At 38.7% G+C, this 24,219-nt stretch overlaps 1 protein-coding gene across 1 annotated transcript in view; it reads left to right on the top strand.

Annotated features, from left to right (window-relative positions):
• Positions 1-22,002: 22,002 nt before the first annotated feature.
• MAL2 (mal, T cell differentiation protein 2) overlaps positions 22,003-24,219 on the top strand; it is a 31,500-nt gene continuing 29,283 nt past the window's right edge. Inside the window, exon 1 of the mRNA XM_072603217.1 lies at positions 22,003-22,359. Within this exon, the coding sequence (XP_072459318.1) occupies positions 22,234-22,359 (126 nt within the window). The 5' untranslated portion in view covers positions 22,003-22,233. The remainder of the gene's footprint in view (positions 22,360-24,219) is intronic.

Raw genomic sequence — 24,219 nt, 5'->3', positions numbered from 1 at the left:
TAATGGAGGAGGGGTCTCATCTATGGTTTGGTGGCTAAACATTCTGGTCATGCTACCCTCCAATTGGCTAGCTGTTGTGCTCTTGTCCAGTCAAGACAGATAGTTAGGTCTTGTGGTCCTGTCTTGGCTAAATGGATGATGTGATCATGATTGACCACAAGAACGCATCTCTAAGAATGGGTCTAGTGGGTCAGGGCTAGGTAGAGTCAGTGGCTGATTTCCCATGCCTCCTGTTTCTGTGAGAACTATGAGTTTCAGGGACACACCTGTTGTTCTAGTGAGCAGTGAGGCATATAGGAAGAAATTAGGACATTGGCAGGGGCTGGGGAGGGGCTAGGTAGGTACAATGGGCCTGTAACGACTTTAGACTACTGGAGCTGAGGGTAGTTCATTAGGATTCCATCAGAAAGACTTCAGTTCAAGTTTTGCCTCTGAACTCCTATTAGCTGTACGAACCTGGGCAACTCATTTGACCTCTTTGTTCCTCAGTTTCCTCAATAGCAACTATCTCACCAGGATTGTTAACACATGTGAATTAACATAAGTAAGGTGTTTTGCAAACCTTTTGTTGTTGAGTCATTTCCAACTTTTCCTGATCCTATTTGGGGTTTTCTTGGCAGAGATACTAGAGATACTTCACCAGTTCAAATAAAATTAAGTCACTTGCCCAGGATCACACCAGCTGATAAGTGTCAAAAAACAGATTTGAACTCAGATCCTCCTGACTTCACGGTGGAGCACTGCATCACTTAGCTGTCCTTGCAAGCCTGACATTCTATATAAATGCTAGCTTTTACTAATGTGGATAATATTTATTTGTATCTTATCTTTTCTCACCTTGAGGAATTATAAACTCCCTGAGGGCAGGGACAGTGAGTATTTCATTTTGGATCACGATTTTCACACCATGCCATGCCTAGCAGAGTGAATAGGGTACTCACCTTGGAACCAAGCCTACTTCTGCTGTTTAACAAGGATAGCATTCTTATAGTTTAAAAAGCACTCTCCATGTTACTTCATTTGACACAACAATCCTGTGTAGTAGGTGTTAATTGTTATCCCTATTTTACAGATAAGGAAACTGAGTCTGAGATTCATAAAAATCACATAGCTGATATCTGAGGCAGTATTTGAGCTCTAGTCTTCCTAAATACTGTGACACCTGGTTGCTCAAAGTTTAGTAATCATGTGAGCACGCCTCACTCTCCCTTACCCTATATATCCAGTCGGTAGCCAAATCATGCTGTCTCTACATTCACAGAGCCATCATCCAGGCTTTTCTCACCTCTTACCAAGACTAATATAATTGTTTTCTAATTGTTTTCCCCACCTCAAGCATTGCCCCACTTCAATCCATCTTCCATGCAGCTGCCAATGTTATTCTCCTAAAGTATACACTTGCCCATATTTGCCTTCTACTCAATAATCTCTAATGGCTTCTTATTACCTCCAAAATCAGATAGAATTTCCTCTGGTATTTAAAACTCGATATAACCTGGCTCCTTTTTTCTTTCCAATTCTTCCCCTTCCTGACAGATTATTTTGAAAGGCAAACTATGCCGTCTTTTGTCTCTTTCTTACCTAGCCTGAAATCACTGAATGGGTGTTGCCTCAGACAAACTGAGACGCAGGAAAGACCTTAGCTTAAAAAGGCCAAGGTCTCTCACTGCAGCCAGGGCCATCTCCAGTTGTCCTGACCAGTGTCTTGCTACTGGACTCAAAAAACCCTGGAGGAAAGAGTGAGAGATGATTTTGCATAGCCCTGCTTCACTTAAATCCAATTCACTTACAAGTCAAGAAATCACCCGCCTGATGTCATAGGCCCTCAGCAAGAATGGACAGACAACAACAACCCAACTCTTTTCCTTTCCTTTTTTTAATTTTCCAATTTTCTGAAAAGTTCTTCCTCTTCACTTCTGTACCTTAGTTTCCCTGTTCTCCTTCAAGTCTTAGCCCAAATTTTGCCTTCTACAGGAAGCCTTTCCCTATCTCCCTCAGCATCTAGCTCCTTCTCCTCTGAGATAACCTTCAATCTACTCTGTATGTTTCTTGCATATTCTAAATTATTTATATGGTTTCTCCTACATGAGAAACTCCTGATGGGCAAGGATGGTTTTTACTCTTCCGAATCCCTAGCACTTAGCAGAGTGCTGGTGTATAGTAGGAGCTTAAGAAACACTTGTTGATCAATTGATTGATCAAAGTCATTTAACTTCTCCAAGACTCCGTATTCTCATTTATAAAATTGGAATAATAACCTCTGTGGTGCTGATTTCATATTTTTGGTGTGACGTTCAAGTGAGCTAGCAGATACAATGTGTTTTGCAAACTTTAAAATGTTATAGTAAGACTTGTGCATTCAGGGAGGCACAGGGCAGAATCCCCTTCCCCAAAATATCATCCTCTATTCATCATTGCCTCAAGTTTCAGTATTAGAAATTCATTTCTATGTGTCCTGAATTTGCTTTTGTTTTTTAGGTTTGTTTTTTTTTTTTTTGTCTCCAAGAATCCCCTATTAAAATACATGATTCCATATATCCTTGTAAGGGATAACACCTTAAGCCTTAATCGGCTAATGTTTCATCAGGGATTATTTGACTGCCTGCTTAGAGTAAGACAATTTCCTCATCTATAAAATGTATTAAGTGATTGTTAAGCTCCCTTCCAGATCCAATAATCTGTGTTTTAAGATCTTATGAGAGTACAATATTGAATTAGAATAAGAAAGAATTGGAAAAATGGAAAGAAAACCAGGAAGAAAAAGTAGCACAGAAAGACCAATTTCATTCAGGGATGAACCTGTGCTAACATTTAGTTATTGAAGCAAATGAAAATAACCCAAAATGTTCCAATGTTCCTAAAGTATTGCAGTACTAAATTTACATCTTGTCCCTTTGCCACCTCCTCAATTGCCCTTGATGGCTTCCTTGTTGTTGTTTTTCCTTCATTCTCAAAGAGGACCAATGACATCACATGTTGATGTCTTGACTTGAATGTGAATTGTATTTAAGTGAGGCAGAGCCATGCAAAGTCATCCGTCTCACCCCCTCTTCCTGTCCTCAAAGTCTAGTAACAAGACAAAGTCAAGGTGAATGTTGATGACCCAGGAAGCAGTGAGTGACCTTGCCCATTGTAAATTAAGGTCTGAGCTTGTCTGAGGCAATATCCATTACCCATTCAAAGACTAAGGGCTAGATAAGAATTGAGACAAAAGGTGACCTAATTTTCCATCACAAAAATATCAATCAGGAATTGATATTTCTGGCCAAAGCAGAAAACATTTGCAATTTATACTCATTCTAAGCCATCAAAATCTAAATGGAACTAATTTAAAATTATCCAGTACTTTTGATGATTTCTTAAGAAGGTTGAGAAAGTCAACTTGCAAATGAGATTAGTAAAGGTCCAGGGCTAAAGAGGGCTGGAAAAGGCCAGAGTTTAAAATAAAATGACAGACATTTCCACTCCAACATGGAATGGACTAATTACTATAACTAAATATATATGATTTTAAAAGACAAACGTCTTAGGGATTATAAAGGCTTTAGAGCAGTTTGGCGAATGCTGAATGTAGCTAGAGACAGTACAGTATAGGGAAAGCTAAAACAGGTGGACATCAAGGTCAGGCTAGGGTCACATTACTCTTATCCAGCCATCAATCACAAGCCCCTCTGATATGTTTGCCATTGATTCCTTAAGGGCAATGACCCATGGTGGGGTAGGGGAGAATAGAACATTAAAGAAGGTTCTAATGAAATTATTCTGCTCTACTCCCTTTACAACTGACATTTTGGAATTTTTTTTTTTAATGGAGCTATCCAAATAAAACAAAAAAATAAATAAATAAATTAAAAAAATAAAAATGGAGCTATCCAAAAGTATAATGAGTTATATTGGGAAGTAACGGATTCCTCATTCCTGGAAGTCTTCAAGGAAAGAATGAATGACTACTTAGCAAATATAGAGGTAATTTCTTTTCAGGGACAGATTACACTAGAAGGTCTTTTCAATCCCTTTCTGATTCTGTGATACTTCATGTCTATGCTTCATGATTCTGTGATATTTAATGTCTGTACAAAGGTAGTTTGAAAAATAGTACATTTAACAATTCATGAAGACTATATATCAGGCATTAGTACTATGTATTTCAAAGGTAGTTAAAGAAGTTTTAGCAATAGAGGGAGGTTGCCCCCAGTGTGCTAGGTGGAACTATAAAGTATTTGTCTTTGCTCTTTTCTTCCATCCCTTTTTCTGTCACCCCTTCTTTATATCCTACTCCAACAAATATTTATTGAATACCTATGATGAAGTAAATAGAGTAATCAAGGCAGATGGGGCAGGCAAGATACAGGATGTGACCAGCTGTAGATTATGCATTGATATCTCCAACATGGAGTTATGTATGTGCTTTCACAAAGTACCCCAAACTACCTCACATTCCGGAATAGCACTTCCCTTTCCCCTTTCCTGTTCCCCTTGCTTATCTGTATGACAAAGACACCTCCAGACTACCTGATATCCCAGGCATTCTCTCCTCCCCATCTTCTTCTCCCCTTGCCCCTATCCTATCAAACTGCATTTAGACCAGACACCTAACCTGGCTAATTGCTCTACTTCCCATGTTGAGCAGGGATGGCTGGGTGCATGCCCCCAGCAAATGCCTTTGTCTTGGAGGTGGTCTGAGCAAATTCTTTTCAGGGCAGACCAGGCAACCTACACCCATCTATTCCTTATCATTCTAGTGCACCCAACATTTTAGGGTGCCTGTAAACCAGAAAACCTATTGTAGAATAGGTACCATGAGAAATATAAAGAAATATAAGTAATATTCTGTGCTCTAAAAGAGATTTCAAGCCTTTTGGATGGTCCTGTTATTACATATATGCACATAGTTAGTGCTCCATTAAGTGGTTCTTAGATTTGGAGTTGAGAGAGGTTTAGGGATTATCTACTTCACCCAATTTCCCTCAGTGAATTTCAGAGGAAGGACTTACTACACAGGTAGTAAGTGATAGAGCCAGAATTTACACCTGGGTCCCCTAATTCCATATCAAGTACTCATTCCATCCATGTATCCTATTCTTTAAAATTACCCTTTTTTCATCCAAATTTCATCAAATTTCTGTTTTATTCAATGGATGTTACCTTGGATGTTAAAGGAAAGCCATCTGATTAGACTAATTCACACTTGGATAAGAATGATGTCTATGCTTAATACTAAGACCACATGATCATAGACTTAGAGAAAGAAGGAACTTTAGAAAAAAATTCAGCATAAACATCTCATTTTACAGATGAGAAAAATGAAGTTTAGATAGGTCAAATTGCTTAACTGAAACTAATCAGTCAATATGGTCAGAACCAGTTCAAACTAGCATCTCACACAATCCATTCTCTTTCTCTACTATATGTGGAATAAAGGAAAATATTAATGCTCTAAATAAATATCTTACTATGAAAAATATTTTTAAGCAGGGGACCCTTCCTGCCTATTCCAGATAGGCACCCCTCTCAATTTTACACTCTCCTTAGCTTACCAAATGTCATAAGGGTTAGAGCACTGGGCCTGGCATTCTGATTTCCAATATGGCCTTAGATTCTTATTGATTGTGTGAACCTGGAAAAGTAACATAACTTCAGTCTGCCCCAGTTTCCTCATTAATAACCTTTCCTAATTAATTCCTAATTAATAAGCTTTAAACTTTGAATAAAAAATAGAAAGAAAGGGAGTAAAAGTACCTAGGTAAGGAGGCTAAAGAAGGGAAGCTGGATGGTACTTTGAATAGAATGCTGAACCTGGAGTCATGAAGTCTCATCTCTGTGAGTTAAAATCTGGCCTAAGAAACTTATTAGCTGTGTGACCCTGGGCAAGTCACTTAATGTCACCTTGCATCAGATTCATCTGTAAAATGATCTGGAGAAGGAAAGGCAAACCATTCCAAATATATTAGCCAAGAAAACCCCAAACAGAGTCACAGAGAATCACACAGGACTGAAAAATGACTGAATAGCCACACAACAGTGACTGCGCCAGATGCTAGGGAGAGCAACAGCATGATACCAGAGCAGCATCAATAAAAGGGTCCAGGAATTCTCTGAAAATAATTATGGAGAAGAATAACAGAACAAATGCTCATGATTTCAGATCAATGAATGGAATATGGATAATAAACTAAATGAATTAGAGAGCTTAATAACAAAAAGTAACCATGGTCTCAGTTATGATATCAATTATACAGCCCTAAAATAAATCAAAGCCATGAGTGGAAGAATAAAGCATCTTTAATTGAGGGAACAGAGTAGAAAACTTGCCACCCTGGGGGATGCTTCGTGAGTGCAGAGCACAATGGATTCCCAAAACAAGAGACCCATGAAGGGTTCTTTGTATTTTCAGGAGGGCAGGAGAAGGAGGCAGCCGAACCTAGTCATGAGATACCAGCCTCCTTTGACAATCTGAGAAAGGAAAGTCACTTCATTATGGCTGTTTTGCCCTTTGTGCCATGAATCCCAACAGAAGGCAGGGCGAGGACATTAGAGTCTTAGATCCAATTTAAGTTGGGTTCCTTCACAAGGCAAAATCTCAGTGTGGGGACTTAGGGTGTGGTTCAGCTTAAAAATATATAAATATCTAAAAAATGTATAGAAGTTACTGGTAGTCATGACATTGATAAGATAGAACAGTTAATGTTACATTTGATATTAATGATTTTCTGTCACAACTTAGAGGCATCACTTAGGAATGGAATATAGGCTAGAAATCAGGAATGATGGAAATAAGTGGGATTCTGGAAATCACAGAACTATAAGGGGAATGATGGTAGGAAATATTTGAATGAGAATCATTTAGGAAGAAGTGTGAAATAATGGTAAGAGAAAACACCATGCTACCATGACAGTTGGAAGAAATGGATGAAATCTTCCTAACTAAATTACAAACTTGGAGCAAGAGCAGTATATGATCAAGACAGGGATCTTTAACTCTAAGATCTCTAAGACCTGTCTGCTAAAAGGAAAGCTGCTGACAAATTCTTGACTATTCTCTCTAGTAACTTTATTTTTCTGAAGGAGGAATAAGCTATGAAGAATATTACCCTTGCAGATATGATGTTGAACAATAAAGAAAAACTCCCTTACAAAATTTTGGAAGCAGTAACTATGTCACCTTAGAAATTCTGAAAGATAAGGATGAAAATTCTGGACTTAATCTAACGCTTACCATAGATTTTAACAGAGTTAATTAAAAGGTTCAGAAATAGGACAGGTTTGATTCTATACCCTGAAATACTGAAAGAAAGAAAAGTTGGCTCTAGAGAAATAAAAGGCTCTCAAAACTGATATTCTGGTGATACAGTAACAATTCATTTCAGATGAGAAAGCAAAGGAGGATAAAAAAAGAGACTGATGTCAATGCAAACACAGATGAAGGCAAACTGAGATAGGATATGGATAAGAAATGGTAACAAAGACAGGTAGCTGGGGACAAATATAAAAGAAGTAAAGCCCCATAAAAATGCTTTTAGGAAAGCTAAAGCTGGGGCTTTTTGCTGAATGCTATGTAGAATTTTAAAAAGGCTTTTGTTTGTTTTGTTGTTGTTAGAATGAGGGCAAGGGGAATACCCAGAGAGGGATAAGGGTGTTGCTTAGTATGGATAGGAAAATCATGACAGACAACAGAAAGAGATAAAACTATTGAATTTTTAGATTTATTCTGTTTTGTTTCCCTACTGATACGCATACACAGGTGCACACATACACACACATCCTATGATGATTCTTCACTCTGCTTTGAGAGAAAACCTAGGATACTCAAAAACTATGATAGTAGAACATAAGCTGTGTCTAGTCATAATGGTAATTTAAATGAGAAGATCTTTCCCGTTCATTAATAAGCCCATATGACTTGCCTGGGTCACATGGAAGTCTGAGTTACATGGAGCATGCGGTGGAAGGAGCTTGCTGAACACTTAAACAGAAAGGGTGGAGCAAGAAGAGATGGAGCTAGGGCAGAGCTGAGGGGAAATTGGTCAGAACAGTCAGAATTGTGAAAGAAAGAAAGGCAGAAAGCTAGCCTCATTAGTGTTTGTTTGTTTGTGGGAAGGTCCCAGCATGGGGAAGGCTTGGGGATGGTGTTGTTCTCTGCATTGTTATTGTGTATAGATTTTTGTTGCTATGATGGCTTTGGCTTTCTGGTGTGTGAATAAACGTTTTGATTCTGTCTTCCATGTGGAGAGTCTGTTGTATTTTGCGATTCAGAATTGAGCTGAGATAGTCATGGCCACTGTAGGTGCTGTGAATATCCTGTTGGCTGTATACTAGTTCAGAAGAAGCATCAAGCATATTCCTAGAAATAAAATGTGTCTGATGGTCCAGGGATCATCTTAGCTTGGCACCTGGGCAGCTAGATATCACAGCGGATAAAGTGTTAGACCTCGAGACAAGTTCTGAGTTTAACTTCAGCCTCAGATGTTTATTAGCCTCTGGGCAAGACACTTAGACTTTGTCTCAGTTTCTTCATCTGTTATGACAGGATAATAAAAGCACCTACCCTTGAGGATCATTGGGAAGATCACATGAGATAGTATTTGTAAAGTATTTTGAAAATCATAAAGCACTATATGAATGCTAGTTATTATTATTAGGAAAATCGATTAAGTGAGAGAAAAAAGAAATAAAGGTGAAAAGGTAAGGAGAAAGAATATAGGTTTAATCTCAGAGAGAAACAATAGGAATGATTTTAATGAGGGAGGAAAAGAGAAGAGAGACTGATACAGATGAATACAAACAATCTAATGAGATTTTGCTTCAAAGGACACAAATTAGAAACAAAGGTAGCTAATAAAGTACGAACAGAAAACAGTGGCGTAATCATCCTAGAAATGTTTCAGGAGCACTAAACATAGAAGGAGTGAGCCAACAATGACCTCTGAGGGCAAGAGAAAAAATATCCCCCCCTTTCAATGATATTAGGGGAAAGAGTAAAACAAAAAAGGAGGGGACAAAACCATTATATTATATGGATGGTAGGGTGATGATGGCAAAATTGCAAAATTTTTATATTGCTTCCCTTTTCATTGCCAAATTGCATGATCTTTGGAATGGAAAGGATGAAATAAATTGCTTAACAAAGAGATGAATTCCAAAATAAGGGAGGAAATAATAAAAAATATCCTAGATGCCTTCATTGTAATACAATAGATTAGTGTTATTGTGTTTTAAACCCTGGAGCCTGTGAAATAAAAGAAGATACAAAATGACCCTTAGTCCTGTGTGACCATTTTTCATTTTTGCACAGATCGTAGGGGCATAGAAAAAAAAAAGGAAGTAGATTTTAGATCACTTGCAAATATTAAAGAGTTTAATGCTTTTAATGTGTAATTTTAGTCCAACAGATAATAGATATGCTATATCTAATTAGAGGGGAAGAATCAAACTTGGGTTGATATTCTCTCAATAAATGATAATGGGTGATATAGAGACAATAAAGGGAAAGATAAATCATAGATTCTTCTTGAAGTAAATGAAGCAAATTCATCATGTACCCAAAGACAATAGGAAATATAATTTCTTGAGAATCTTGCTTGTCACACCTTGCAATACCTGAAATGAGAAGCAAGCAGACTACTGTGATTGTAAAAGATGAAACAATACTTCTTATAGGATGGAGAAGACAGTTAGGAGGCACAGTGGATAGAGTGCTGATCCTGGAGTCATAAAGAAGTGTTGTTTCATTATGTGTGGCCCTGGGCAAGTTACTTAACCCTGTTTTCCTCAGTTTCCTCATTCATAAAATGATCTAGAGAAGGAAATGGCAAACCATTCCAGTATCTTTGCCAAAAAAACATCAAATGAGGTCATGAAGAGTCAGACACAACTGAAATGACTGAACAACAACAAGAAAGGATGGAGAAATACTATGAAAATCTTGATAGCATTCTCCAACCTAAATCAACATTTAGTCAAGAGGCAGAGTGATACAACAGTAAGAAGACTGGATTTGGAGTCAGAGGATTTTGATTCAAATCCTGCCTCTGTGTGACCTTGGCAAGTCACAACTTTTCTGAGTCTCAGTTTTCTCATCTATCAAATGAGAAGGTTGGACGAACTGGCCTCTGAGATTCATTTTATCTCTATATCTATGATCCTATGATTTATTTGAGGCTTTATGATTTCAGAACAAAGTGAATACACGGAAACATAGTATAAACTATATTGGAGAACATGGTTTGGGGTAAATCAATTAAAAAGCCTAAAGCTTGTAGACAGCTCATAAACATCAGGCTTATACAATATATCATAATTTTTATCAAGAAGAATTAAAAGATGCTAGATATGATAAATATCTAATAATATCAGAACAAATGAAATTTACTATATTTTTTCAGTCATCAATTGAGTGCCTATTAATGTGGGAATCATTTCAGAATTAGCAGTCTTTGTAATATTGCATCATTGACCAGTAGGTCAACGTCAAATTGATGTCACATTTGACTAATGTCAAAATTAATACTAAGTTAGGTGAATGCTGAAAAATTAAAAGATACATAATTATAGTACCCACAACCTATTCAAGTAAGTTGCTGACTTAGAAGGATGGAAAATTAATTTTAACATTATAATTTCTTAGAGAAATTTAACCATTGCAAAATAGGATATAAAAATCTAGAAATAATCTCAGCTAGCGAATACGTTGTTCCTTTGCTGAGCAGAAAGAATGGCAGCCAGGAGGGTTGCTGGTCCAGCATACAAGCTAATTCAGTGGAAAATACCCAGCAGTAGCATTTCAAAGTATGATGACATTTAGTTAAAGAGAACATAAGCTCAAAAAATTTGGTGTGAGACTGCAGTAACTCAGATCATGCTGAGAAAAATTTGTGGTGAAACAGAAAGGAGAACAACAAATGATTGGGAAATAAAACAGACTTTCTTGGGATTTTGATGATGACTCATTCTCAATGATAAAAGAACATTTGAAACTCAGCATTTTGATAGCTGATTTGGTATTATGAAATGCCAATGTCACCTCACATCTATCAACTAACATGACAAAAAAATAAAATATTGGATGTTGGAGGGGATGTGGGAAAAGTGGGACACTGATGCACTCTTGGTGGAGTTGTGAACTGATCCAACCACTCTGGAGAGCAATTTGGAACTCTGTCCAAAAGGCTATAATATTATACATACCCTTCGATCCAGCAATACCACTCCTAGGTGTATATCCCACAGACATGCAAAAAAAGGGGTGGGGAGGACCTATTTATACAAAAATATTTATAGCAACACTTTTTTTTGGTGCCTAAGAATTGAAAATCAAAGGGATGACCATCAATTGGGGAATGGCTAAACAAGCTATGGTATATGATTGCAATGGATTATTGTGTTGTAAGAAATGACTAGGAGGATGATATCAGAAAAACCTGGAAAGACTTACATGAACTAATGCATATTGAAGTGAACAGAACCAGAAGAAAGTTGTACACAGTAGGAGCAGTATTGTTTGATGAAGAACCATGAATGACCTAGCTATTCTCAGCAATGCAATGATGCAAGACAGTCCCAAATGACTAATGATGAAGCATACTATCCACCTCCAGAGAAAGAACCAATATTGTTTGAATACAGACTGAAGCATGCTATTTTTCACTTTTTTTCTCACCATCTCAGGAAGAGGAATGAAGGAGGGATAGCATTTGGAACTCAAAACTTTAAAAATGTTAACAATTTATAACAAAAAGAAATGCCAATTTCATTTAAGAAAAAGGACATTTACTGGATCTGATAAAACATAAGGAACCAATGCGGTAGGTAAAGCAACATTAAGTGCACTGAAGGACTGGTTTTTCAAGCTATCAAAAAGAGCAGAAGATTCCAAAAGAATAGAAAAGCTCACGGCCCTATCACCCTAAAATGTGACAAAAAAGACAACAATTAATTAATCAATTAAAGTAACGGAACAAGGGAAGAAGGGAGAGAACAAATTTTTATGAAATACCTTGTTTATTAAAGAAGTTTACTAAACACAAATTTTTATTAAACTTGTACCCCATAGGCACTGTGCTAAGCTCCTTTACAAAGTTGAGCCTCATTGGTGCCTCATAACAATATTGGTGGTAGATGTTATTATTATCCCCATTTTATATTTGAGGAAACTGAGGCAGACACAAGTTAAGTGGTTTGCCATAGTCAAAGTTACATAATGTCTGAGGCTGGATTTAAACTTGGACTTTCCTGATTCCAGGCCCCTCACATTTATTATGCTATCAAATCACGTGACTATTTTTCTTATGTCTACACAATCTTTTCGACAATAGTCTATATATGTATCAATGACATTTGGAGAAGCGTAAAGTCAAACTTTAACAGATAATTTTCCAGAGTACCTCATCCCTTACCATCACAATTGCTTGAGAAGTATGGTGAGTATAAGAAAAAAAGTGATTAAGTGAAACAAAATGTAACCTTAGGGTATAATCAGATAATAAGCTATCTTTCATAAATATGCTAATATCATAAAAGATTTCATGATAGATACGGTCAGGGAAATTACTTTGTGGAACCACACTTTCAGAGAGTATCAAAATAGATGAACACATCGAACAAGGAGACATATGTTCACCAAAGTTTATTAGTGTGACAGAAAATCCTTCTCAAAGGCCAAATAGAAGAGAGTTTACCTACAGATGCTCCAGCTTGCAAATAACACTGTGCTGGTTGTGACTGAGAATATTATAAAGAATTTTCAGTAAGATGCATACATAGGTGGCTGGGGGTGGGGGTGCTGAGAAGAGTAATATGGTTTGAGACTGCATGTTCCATAGAATAAGTGCTGTGACAGTATCATAGTGCAGTGGTTATACTCCCCACAACATGCTCACTTAGCATTGTTGAATTCTTGGCAACCATTGGAAGCTTGAGGGTGAGATTATTTCTGTCAATGAGTGACTTACAGGCTTACAATGAGATAACAAAAAGTTCCTTAATTGACTGGCACTTGAGTTGGAATTTGATGGACTCATTCCAGTGATCCCTTTGCCTTTGAAGAATAGAGTCTTCTTTGAGCAGTTCCCCAATAGCCATGTGGGAGAAGAGCAGTTGAAGGCATTCTCCCATTAGCCTTCTATGTGGCTATGATCCTAGGTCTTAACTAGACAAGTTTGAGCCTAGGTTTGCGCTGCCTTCCAGGGATTTTCTTAGATGATCAAGCACCCTTCAGATTTCCATATTTGGGCTGAGATCTTGAGATTTCCCAAAAGTCTGAACAACCTAGGAGAGGGGTGGGGAACCTGTGGCCTCAAGGCCATAAAAGGGTCACATTTGAGGACTTAGAGGATTCCACGTGACCTTGAAACCACAGGTTCCCCACCTCGACCTAGTAGTAGGTCTGCAAGGGAGTGGTGGTGATGTCCACCTAAGCAAAAGTGGCTGACAGTAGGGGAGGCATCTGCATCAGAGAGAAAAGTCACCAAAAAGAAGATTAAGATAGACTATTTGATCGGATCATGCCCAAGGCATAGGTAAAATATAAAACGGCTAATTAGGAGCATTGTACAATTATTGTGTGTTCTCGTGAGGTATAAAATGATTAGCTTCCAAACTGACTGTAACTGTATTTTTAAGTGGCTAATCCCATTTAAAGCGGTGTTATTTCACTCTGGAATTCTCCCAATTCTATTGCTCTCTGTGTTGGAATAAATGATGCGCTTTGTAACTCTGTCATATTGTACATTGAAGAATTCCAGTTCTTTTTTTGGGAAGGAGGCTATAGACTCTAGTCAAAAAGTAACATCATCCCTGGAATGCCCAGTCGAGGTTTGATAAGTCAATGACTATGAGAATGGGGAATCTAGGCCTCCTAATTAGAGGAAGGCTCCCCTACTAATGTACTCATTCTACATCTACATGTCTGGTTACAGGACAGAATGTGGCAGGTCACCAGACTGTGTATTGCCAACAACAATGATTCTATGCTAGCCAATAAATATTACAAGGACTAGAGGTAGGCCTCCAGTGGTTCTGGAGGGTCCTCCAGACATATAGGAAGAAGGTAAACATCTCAAGAGACATAAGCAGCTCTAACAATGAAATTCTGGAGACATATAGAAACAGCTCTGGTGAGGAGGAAAGGGGGAAATGTGTAAGGAAACTGATGTGAAGACAAAGGTAGTTTTCCTAGCTAACCTGGATTTCAAAAAGACACATAAAATATTAAAGCAAAATAAGGTAATAGAGGCTGAACACGAAAGGCTGGCACTGTGTATAAGGGAAATGCTGTGGATTCAAAGATTCATATTGCTGGAAATTCATTAGTAACAATGCAGCGTGGCAACAACAATTTCAAACAACAATAACTTTAATATAGCACTCTAAGATTTGCAAAGCATTTTATGTATATTATCTTGTTCAACCCTCACATCAGTCCTTTAAGATAGGTGCTATTGTTATCCTTCTACAGATGAGGAAACAGGGTCCAGGAAAGTTTGAGTGACACATCCAAGTCATTCATCAAAGTGTCTAAGAAAGGATTTGAATATATCTTCCTGAAACTAAGTTCAGAACTCTATCCACTTCATCATGTAATGCCAACATAAAAGGAAGACCATGGATAAACCATTTCAAATGGATAGGATACCACACTATTTTTTAAAAATTTTATTTATTTATTTTTAGTATTCAGCATTCACTTTTATAAGATTTTGAGTTCTAATTTTTTCTCCTCTTTTCTCTCCTCCCCTCTGCAAGATAACATAAAATCTGACATAGGTTACACATTTACAATCATATTAAACATGTTTCCACATTAGTTATGTTGTAAAGAGGAATCAGAACCAAAGGAAAAAGCCCCAAGAAAAAAACAAAAAACAAAAAAAAAAAAGAGAAAATAGTATGCTTCAATCTTCATTCCAACTCCACAGTTCTTTCTCTGGATGTGGATAGCATTTTCTATTACGAGTCTTTTAGAATTGTCTTAGAAAATTGCATTGCTGAGAAGATCTAAGTCTACCAAAATTAGTCATTGCACGATGTTGCCATTACTGCACAGGATGTTCTTCTGATTCTGTTCACTTTGAAGACTCAGAATTAGTTCTAGGATTTTTTATGAAATCCACTTGCTCGTCATTTCTTATGGAAAAATAATATTCCATTACATTCATATTGCCACAACTTGTTCAGCCATTCCCCAATTGATGGGCATCCCCTCAATTTCCAATTCCTGGCTACCACAGAAAGAACTGCTATAAATATTTTTGGACATGTGGCTACTTTTTCCATTTTTATGATCTCTTTGGGATAAAGACTTAGGAGTGGTATTGCTGAATCAAAGGATATGCACAGTTTTATGGCCCTTTGGGAATAGTACCAAATTGCTCTCCAGAATGGTTGAATCAGTTCACAACTCCACCAATAGTGCATTAGGATGCCATGCTATTTTTAAAGAACCTCAATGAAAGAAGGTCAATGATTATACCTAATATGTCTAGATGTCAACAAGGCATAGGAAAATGTCTCTCATAGCATCTTGGAGGATAATATGGAGAAATTTACATTGGTTATCATATAGTTAATTGCTTCAGAAACTAGCTGAACAATCAGACACAAGTACATTGATTAACGGTTCAATGTGAATCTACAGAAAGATTTTTAATAGACTTGATTCTTAGCCCTGTTCTTTCAGTTTAAGATTTTACTGGCAATTGAGATGAAGGCATATATGTTATGCATATTATATTTATGGATGACATGAATTTCATCAAACTAACAGGTTAGATGGCAAATGGTGATGGAAAGAGATCCTGAGAGTTGGAAAAATGTGTTAAAGATGTGAAAGGAAAATGAATATATGAAAAGGTTAAAAAGAGCAGTTGCTCAAACTGAAATTCAACAAACATATATTAAGTTGCTTTTATGTGCACAACACTGTACTAATAAGTAGGAATACAAAGACACCAACAAAACAGAAGCTGTCATCAAGGAGCTTACAGTTTCCTAAATGAAACAGTATATTCACAGATTAACAAATAAGTAGTTATTTGAGAAGGTAGAGAACACTAACCAATAGGGGTGGGGGAGGAAGGACTTCTCATAGAGGGTAATACTGGGTTGAGTCTTAAAGGATGAACAGAATTGTGAGAAGCATAGATGAGGAAGGAATGTATTCCTGTCAGGGAATATTACCTATGAAAAAGTACAGAGTCAAGAGGTGGAATATTAAGTTCAAGGAGATTGTCTGGAACCTAGAATGCATGAATGTGGTATGGAGTCAGTCTGGAAAGATTTATTATGAAGAGTTTAATTTAAAACATCATGAGGAGTTTGTATTTCATGCTAAAGATAAAAGAACATCTGACTATTATTGAGTAAGGAAGAGACTTGGTTGGACTTGCATTTTAGGAAGATTATTTTAGCAGCTATATGGAAGATGGAAGAGAGAGAGAATGGTAGCAGGGACATGAGTTATAGCTATTGCAAAAGGGGAAATAACAGGTGAAGCGGGCCTGAACTAAAGGAGTAGAGGAGGAGGAAGGGCATGCAAGAGACTTGACAAGATGTGGCAGTTGATTGGTTATGGGGAGAAGGTTAAGTAGAAAAAAGAATCAATGATGACTGAAGTTGTTAACTCATGCAAGAAAGGATGGTGTTGTTTTCAACAGAAATTAGGAAAGTTTATGGAGGAACAAGTTTCTAGGAAAATATAATCATCTCTTTCTGATACATGTTGTGGGGATTTAATATGAAAAGAACCAAACTGATACAAAAAAAAAGATTTTATTTTGAAATAGAAATTTTCATTCACTCTGTTTTCTTTGTTTACCAGATAAAAGAAAATGCATTGTGTCAATTGATGCAGCTTGGTCATTTTGCATATTCTTAAATTATAGTCCTTCTATTAAAGATAGATACATCTGTTAAGCAATGTTGATGTTGGACTGGAGTTCAGAAAAGAGATGAAGGCTGGATGTACAGATTTTGGGGTCACCTGCTCTCATATAATAATTTAACCTTCTGGATGCTGATGAGATCACCAAAGGAAATAATGTTCCTAAAAGGGAAGAATGCTCAAGATGGAATCTTGCAAAACATTTTAAATGAAAGGGAAATGGATGATGATCCAGCAAAGGAGCTTGAGTAGGGGCAATCATATACATAGGAGAACCAGAAAAGGATCTAGCAGATGGAAATTGTCAATGATGCCAAAAGCTGGGTCAACTTTTGTTGAAGGCTAAAGAAAGCCTATGTGATTTATTAGTTAAGAGAAACATTGATAACTTTGGATAGAAGAATTTTAGTTAAGTAAGTGTGTCAGATGTCATATTACAAAGAGCTGCAACATTAAAATGAGACAAGAAGGTGGAGAAAACAAGTACAAGATGAATCTTCTTTTTTTTTAAAGCATTTGGTTATGAAAGGAAAAAGAGAATAAGACAATTGTTGGGAATGGAGTTTACAAAGTCAAGGGTTTTTTAAGGTTGTAGGAGACCTGTGCATATTGGAAGGCAGTAGTAACAGGGCTAGTTTATGAGTTATTAAAAATGAGAAAAAGAGCGAATGATGGAAGAGCCAAAATCCTAGAGGAGATTTGTAGATATGAGATCAAAGACAAAGGTAGAGGGTTTGGTCTTGGCAAGCAGAACGACCTCTTTCTCAAAGATAAGCAAAAGGTAAGAACATTGGGAATGCCATGGAAATTGTTTTGAAGTACAGTTAGGGGAGTGTGATGGCTCTATTTTCTCAGTAAAGTGGGTCCTTTACTGAGAGAGAAGTAAGTGTAGCATAAGAAGATTGAGAAGATACCAAGACAAAGTCAAAATGCATACATGATTTAGACATAAAGGGTGATACCATAAGCAAATTAAGAGAGCAAGGAATAGTTTACCTGTCAGATCTATGGAGAAGGGGAGAATGTATGACCAAACAAGAGAGAGAGAGAACATTATGAAATGCAAAATGGAAAATTTTGATTACATTAAATTCAAAAGGTTTTGCACAAACAAAATCAAGGCAAACAAGATTAGGAGGACAGCAGAAAACTGGGAAATGATTTTTACAGCCAATGTTCCTGATGAAGATCTCATTTCTCAACTATGTAGAGAACTGAGTCACATTTATAAGAATACAAGTCATTCCCCAATTGATTAAGGTCAAAGAATATGAATGGAAAGTTTTCAGATGAAGAAATTAAAGTTATATTTAGTCATATGAAAAAAGTGCTCTAAATCACTATTGATTAGGGAAATGCAGATGAAAACAAATCAGGTACCACCTCACACCTATCAGATTGACTAATATTACAGAAAAAGAAAATGATAAATGGTGGAAAACGTGGGAAAATTGGAGCACTAATGCATTGTTGGTAGAGTTGTGAGCTGATTCAACCATTCTGGAGAGAAATTTGGACCTATACTCAAAGGGCTATAAAACTGTACATACCTTTGGATCTAGCAATACCACTACTAGTTCTGTACCCCAGAGATCATTAAAAAGGGGAAATGACCACATACACAAAATCATTTATAGCAGCTCTTTTTTGTGAAGGCAAAGAACTGGAAAATTGAAGGGATGCCTATCAATTGGGGAATGACTGAACAAGCTGTGATATATGAATGTAATAAAATAATATTGTGCTATAAGAAATGATGAGCAGGTGGATTTCAGAAAAAAAAAAACGAGAAAGACTTACATGAACTGATGCTGAATGAAGTGAGAAGAACCAGGAGAACACTGGCACAGTAACAGCAACACTGTGCAATGATCAATTCTATGAAAGATTTAGCTCTTCTCAGCAATGCAATAATCCAAGACAAATCCAAGGGACTTGTGATGAAAAATGCTGACCACATTGAGAGAAAGAACTATGGAGTCTGAATGTAGATTGAAGCATACTCTTTTCACTTTTTGGTTGTTTTTTTCTTACTTGTGTTTTTTCCCTTTTGTTCTGCGTCTTCTTTCACAACATGACTAATAAACGGATGTTTAACATGACTGTACATGTATAGCGTATATCAGATTGCATGCTGTCTTGAGGAGGGGGAGGGAATAAAGGAAGGGGAAAAAATGGAGCTCAAAATTTTACAAAGATGAATATTGAAAATTATCTTTACATGTAATTGGAAAAAAATACTAATAAGTAAAAAAAATGAAATTCAAAAGAGGAGACAATGTTTGAAACAAAAGTCCATGATTGTGGAGATATGGCTCGGGGTAATTCAACACTTCAATGGATCTGGGATCCCATTGATTTAAGTATGTCTCCATTATAGGACAAATTTCCATCTATCCATGCATTTTCTTGTGCACTTCTTGGTCATATTTTCCCATTAAAGTTCACTGAACTTCTATTCAATATACTGTTTACTTTATACAATTTATACTATTACTCAGTATACTCAGTAAAGAGGATCCTTTGCTGAGAGATAAGTAGGTTTGGTGTAAAAAGATTCAGAAGATATCAAGACAAGGTCAAAATGGGTACGTGATTTAGTCATAAAGGGTGATAGCATAAACAAGTTAAGAGAGCAAGAACTAATTTACCCTTCAGATCTATGGAGACGGAAAGAATTCATGACCTAACAGAGACAGAACATTTTGAAATGCAAAATGGAAAATTTCTTCTTATTTGTGTATAGTGTTTAGTATAAAGTATATTATAGTATACTTTATACTAAATATACTATTTACTTTAAAAAAAAACATTCCCTTGGGCTGTGTACACCACCTAGGTACACCTATTATTTCGTGTTCTTGCCACATGACAAATTCACCTCATTTTCTGATGATATGTTATCTGCTGAATGATATTTTTTCTACCACTTCCTAAAAGCCATCCATCGTTAGCAGTTACCTACCAATAGTTAGCACTGTGCTAAGTGCTGGGAATACAAAGAAATACAAAAGGCAAATTTCTCTCAATCCTATGGGGAGACAACATGCAAGTATCAGTTACAAACAAGATATATCTAGGATAAATTATAGTTTATAAGGACTCATATACCTATGCTGTTCCCCACTGGCATCTGTTCTTATCCCATAACTGCCACCCATGCATGATATTGTAGCACTTTGTGATTACCTTCCCCTTTTAGACTGTAAACTTGTCCCTCTACATTCCAGAAGGAAGGTAGGAGCAGAGTAGAAGTTGCAAAGGAGCCAGATTTAAGTTTAATGTCAGGACACAGGAAACAATTCCTAACAATTAAAGCTACCCCAAAATGGAATGAACTGTTTGGGAAGATAATGAGTTCATGAAAGGTCTTTAAGCAAAGGTCTATTGCAGAGAGGTCATTTCTTCAGGTATGACTCTTCAGAAAGGTCCCTTCCAACTCTTAGATTCTATGAAAATCCAAGAAACTTTCTATAGATTAAATTATTTGACAATGCCTCTCTGATCTGTAAATTACTAATTAGAGGGAAGTTCAGTTGATTAATCTGTACAAAATAAAGAGATTAGATTCAAATAAATCCAAATGGCTCTTTTGAAAGTTCTTATTAATTGCTAGGTATATTGCTGAAACACAACTGGACAGCTGTAACTTCTCAAAGGAATAAAAATCACCTGCTAAGCACAAAGGAAGGTATTCCCTGTGTGTGAAGGTAAGAGGTAGTCAAAAAGAGTTTCATCTACACCCTGCTTTATCATTATGTCCTGGTACTACTACCACACCTACAATTTCACTTATTAGATTTATTGACTCTATGCCAGTTTTACAGAATATATATCCAAAATTGCTTCCTACTAGTTAGTTCCTACTAACTAATCACTAGTTAGTGATTAAAATACACCTATAAGTTAAGTTTTAAATGAAAGTCTGCCTTTCTGGTATTAACCTGGTCTTTTTTTATTTGTTTTGAGAATGTTGGCTAACACACCTTCAGCTAGCATCTGAGGAGGAGGTTCCACTCCTCCCCAGTAGGGTCACTGCTTTTCTCCTTTAAAAAAAGTCATTAAAATCCAGAACAAAACGTGGGTACAATTCAACAGGGGCAGAGGTCCAGAAGAGTCTCTACATTCAGGTTCTCAATTCTATTTGATGGACCCCTTTGGTAATTAGGTGAAGATTCTGATGTGTTCTCTGAAGGAGGTGTTGAAATGCATACAAGTAAACACATAATATTACAAGGGAAAATAATTATTTTGAAAGAGTTATGACTTCGTGAAGCATAAAAGGGCAGCTAGGGGCACAGTGGACAGAGTGCTGGACCTGCAGTCAGAAAGACTGATCTTCCTGAGTTCAAATGTGGTCTCAGACACTTACAAGCTGTATGAACAAATCACTCGATCCTATTTGCCTCAGTTCCTCCTCAGTGAAAGATGAGCTGGGGAAGGAAATGGCAAACCACTCCAGTATCTGGCAAGAAAACTCCAAATGGGGTCCCTAAAAGTCGGATAGGACTCAAACGAATGAACAGCAAAGCATAAACAATGGGGAATTAGCGGAAGAATCCTTTTTAAGCAATGTCTTCAAGAACAAAGGATGTACGTGGAAACTGTGTATGACTATCACTGCAAAATAATTTCTTTTACTACAAGAGAGAAAATGTGATTTTACAGCAAAAAAAGGTTAAAATTAGAAAATCCACTTAACCTCTTCCCACCATCTCTTAAAAATAATCCAGTCTTTTGGAAGTAGCTTGTGATTTCACTTCCTAAGTCACCTTGACAGGTAGTGAGACTGTTGTTCTCCATCTAACTAAGTGGGTCAAAGGGTTGGGAGAAAGGAGGTGGGAGGAGGTGGGAGGAAGAAGAAGCCGAAAGAAAGAGGCAATCGATTTAGTGGATCTCCCTTCGAACCACGGTGGGAGGCAGATGAGAGTCCTGGTGCTCCAGAGGTTATTCATTGAATGCCCAAGGCCCAGGGAGAGGGAAAAGCGGGTGGAAAGGAGAGACAGTCAACAGAAGGCTGTGCATCGGGAGGGCCTGGACAGTGGCACCTGGGCCAACCCTGGCACACGTGACTCGAAGAGAACGCCCAGGGGGATCGGGGCTCACCTGGGCCCACGTGATGGGGCTCGAGCCGCCCCCGCCTGCCAGAAGGGAAGGGCCCGTGCTACTCAGCCGCGTCTCCCCACTCCCTTCCCTTGCTTTCCCTTCCCGGCGCGCCTGGGATCCCGCACGGAGAGCAGCAATCCCTGCGCCACCCTGAACGGTGGCAGCACTGGCAGTCGTGGAGGCGGGCGTCTCGCAGCCTTTGCACACCCAGCAGGGGCAGCAGCGGCAGCAGCAGCAGCAGCAGCAGCAGCATGTCGGCCGGCGGAGCGTCTATGCCACCCAACCCCGCTGTGTCTTTCCCGGCGCCCAGGGTCACCCTGCCGGTGGGATTCGATATCCTCCGGACCTACTCCGGAGCCTTCGTTTGCCTGGAGATTGTAAGTGGGCAGCGGGCGAAAGTATCTGGAAGAGGGTCAGGAAAGAGAGCAGGGGAAGGGTAGGTGAAGGTACCAGGGGTCGCGAGAGGACAGGGAGTCAACGAAGAAACATTGTCCATGCCGGACTCTAACTCCCGCTGCCCCGCTCCTCTGCTCACTCTCCGTCCTCTCCCTCCAAATTCCTTTGCTTACCCTCTTTCTTCTCCACTCCCAACTTCCCCCCTCCCCACTCCACGCCGCTGCCACCCTGGTGGAGCCCACCCCGCGTGGCCTGCTCCCCTGCTTGCCCTGGCACCTGTTACATTGGCAACCTGGCTTCTGGTTTCCGTGTTTGGGTACTCGCTGTCTGTTGCTTAAGATAGGAGAAAGGGAGATATTCAAAATGAGGAGTGGGTCGGCATCTTGGAAGGGGGAAGGGATTGCTCGGCTCCCCTTTGGCTGGAGATGGGGTGGCCGGAGCTGGCAGAGAAGGGCCGTGCCAGAAGGGCGGCTGGAGCCTAGGGTAAAGAGACGCTCTGTCAGCCTCGCCTGTTGCTAACCTGCCATTTTGTTGGCTGGGAAAAGGTGTAGCTACCTTTGTGAGTCGGTGACCATGAGATTGTAATTCCAGGCTCCCGGTTAGAGATTGGAAAGAGAGGGTAGAAGGGGGAGTTCAAGGAGAAAGGCAGAAGACTGGGAGTATGAATTACTGTGGGCCTCCCACCACACACACACACACACACACACACCACACCACACACACACACCACACACACACACACACACACACACACACCACACACACACACACCACACCACACACACACACCACACACACACACACACACACACACACACACCACACACACCACACACACACACACCACACCACACACACACCACATACACCCACACCACACACATACACCACACCACACCACACCCATACACACACACACACACACACCACACACACCACACACCACACACACCACACACACACACACCACACACACCATACACACACACACACCACACACACCACACACACACACACCACACACCATACACACACACCGCACACACACACACCACACATACACACAAACACACACACACACACACCACATACACCCACACCACACACACCACACACACCACACACACACACACACACACACCACACACACCATACACACACGCATACGCACACACACACACACAACACACACCACATACACCCACACACACACACACACCACACACACACACAAACACACACACACTCTTTTGTGGTGAGGAGAGATTCCCAGTCCAGGTTTAGGATCTTTGGCAGCTTCCACACCAGGTGGGTGTGAGAAATCTGGGTGGAGGGTAAAAAATGTGACTCTGGCGTTGCCTGTTTTCCGCACCTTCCCTCCCCTCCAACACACACAATCATTTATGAGCATGACTCCTGCAGGTGTGGGTGGGGTCACTTCTGACCATATTTTGTCACCTAGACTGTAATCCAAATTTCTTGGGGTGGGGAGTTTCTCTCTCTTTTTTAAAATGGGATTTTATGAGTTGGAGAGCTTTAGCATAGACCGGAAAAGAAAAAAAGTGCAAATAAAAATTGGGCAACTTTATGTTGCATCATACACTGAGAATGACAAATACAGGAATGAATTCCACATACAACCTTATTTTCTGCAGGTTGGTTGGCTTGCTTGATTTGGGCTTTTTCTCTTCACCCCTCCTCTTTGGAGTTTGCATAACCTCGATCTGGGTGCTTCAGTTTCTGTTTTGTGATGTGAGCTGAATCTGGAGCATTTGGTATTCTGCCTTATTATGCCAGCACTGCCAACGCATCCCCACTCAAGTTTAGCTCAGATTTAAATC

The sequence above is a fragment of the Notamacropus eugenii genome, chromosome 4, assembly GCF_028372415.1.
Source record: "Notamacropus eugenii isolate mMacEug1 chromosome 4, mMacEug1.pri_v2, whole genome shotgun sequence".
Lineage (NCBI taxonomy): Eukaryota > Metazoa > Chordata > Mammalia > Diprotodontia > Macropodidae > Notamacropus > Notamacropus eugenii.
Note: the sequence above shows the minus strand (reverse complement) of the source record. Positions and strands in the feature narration are given on the sequence as shown.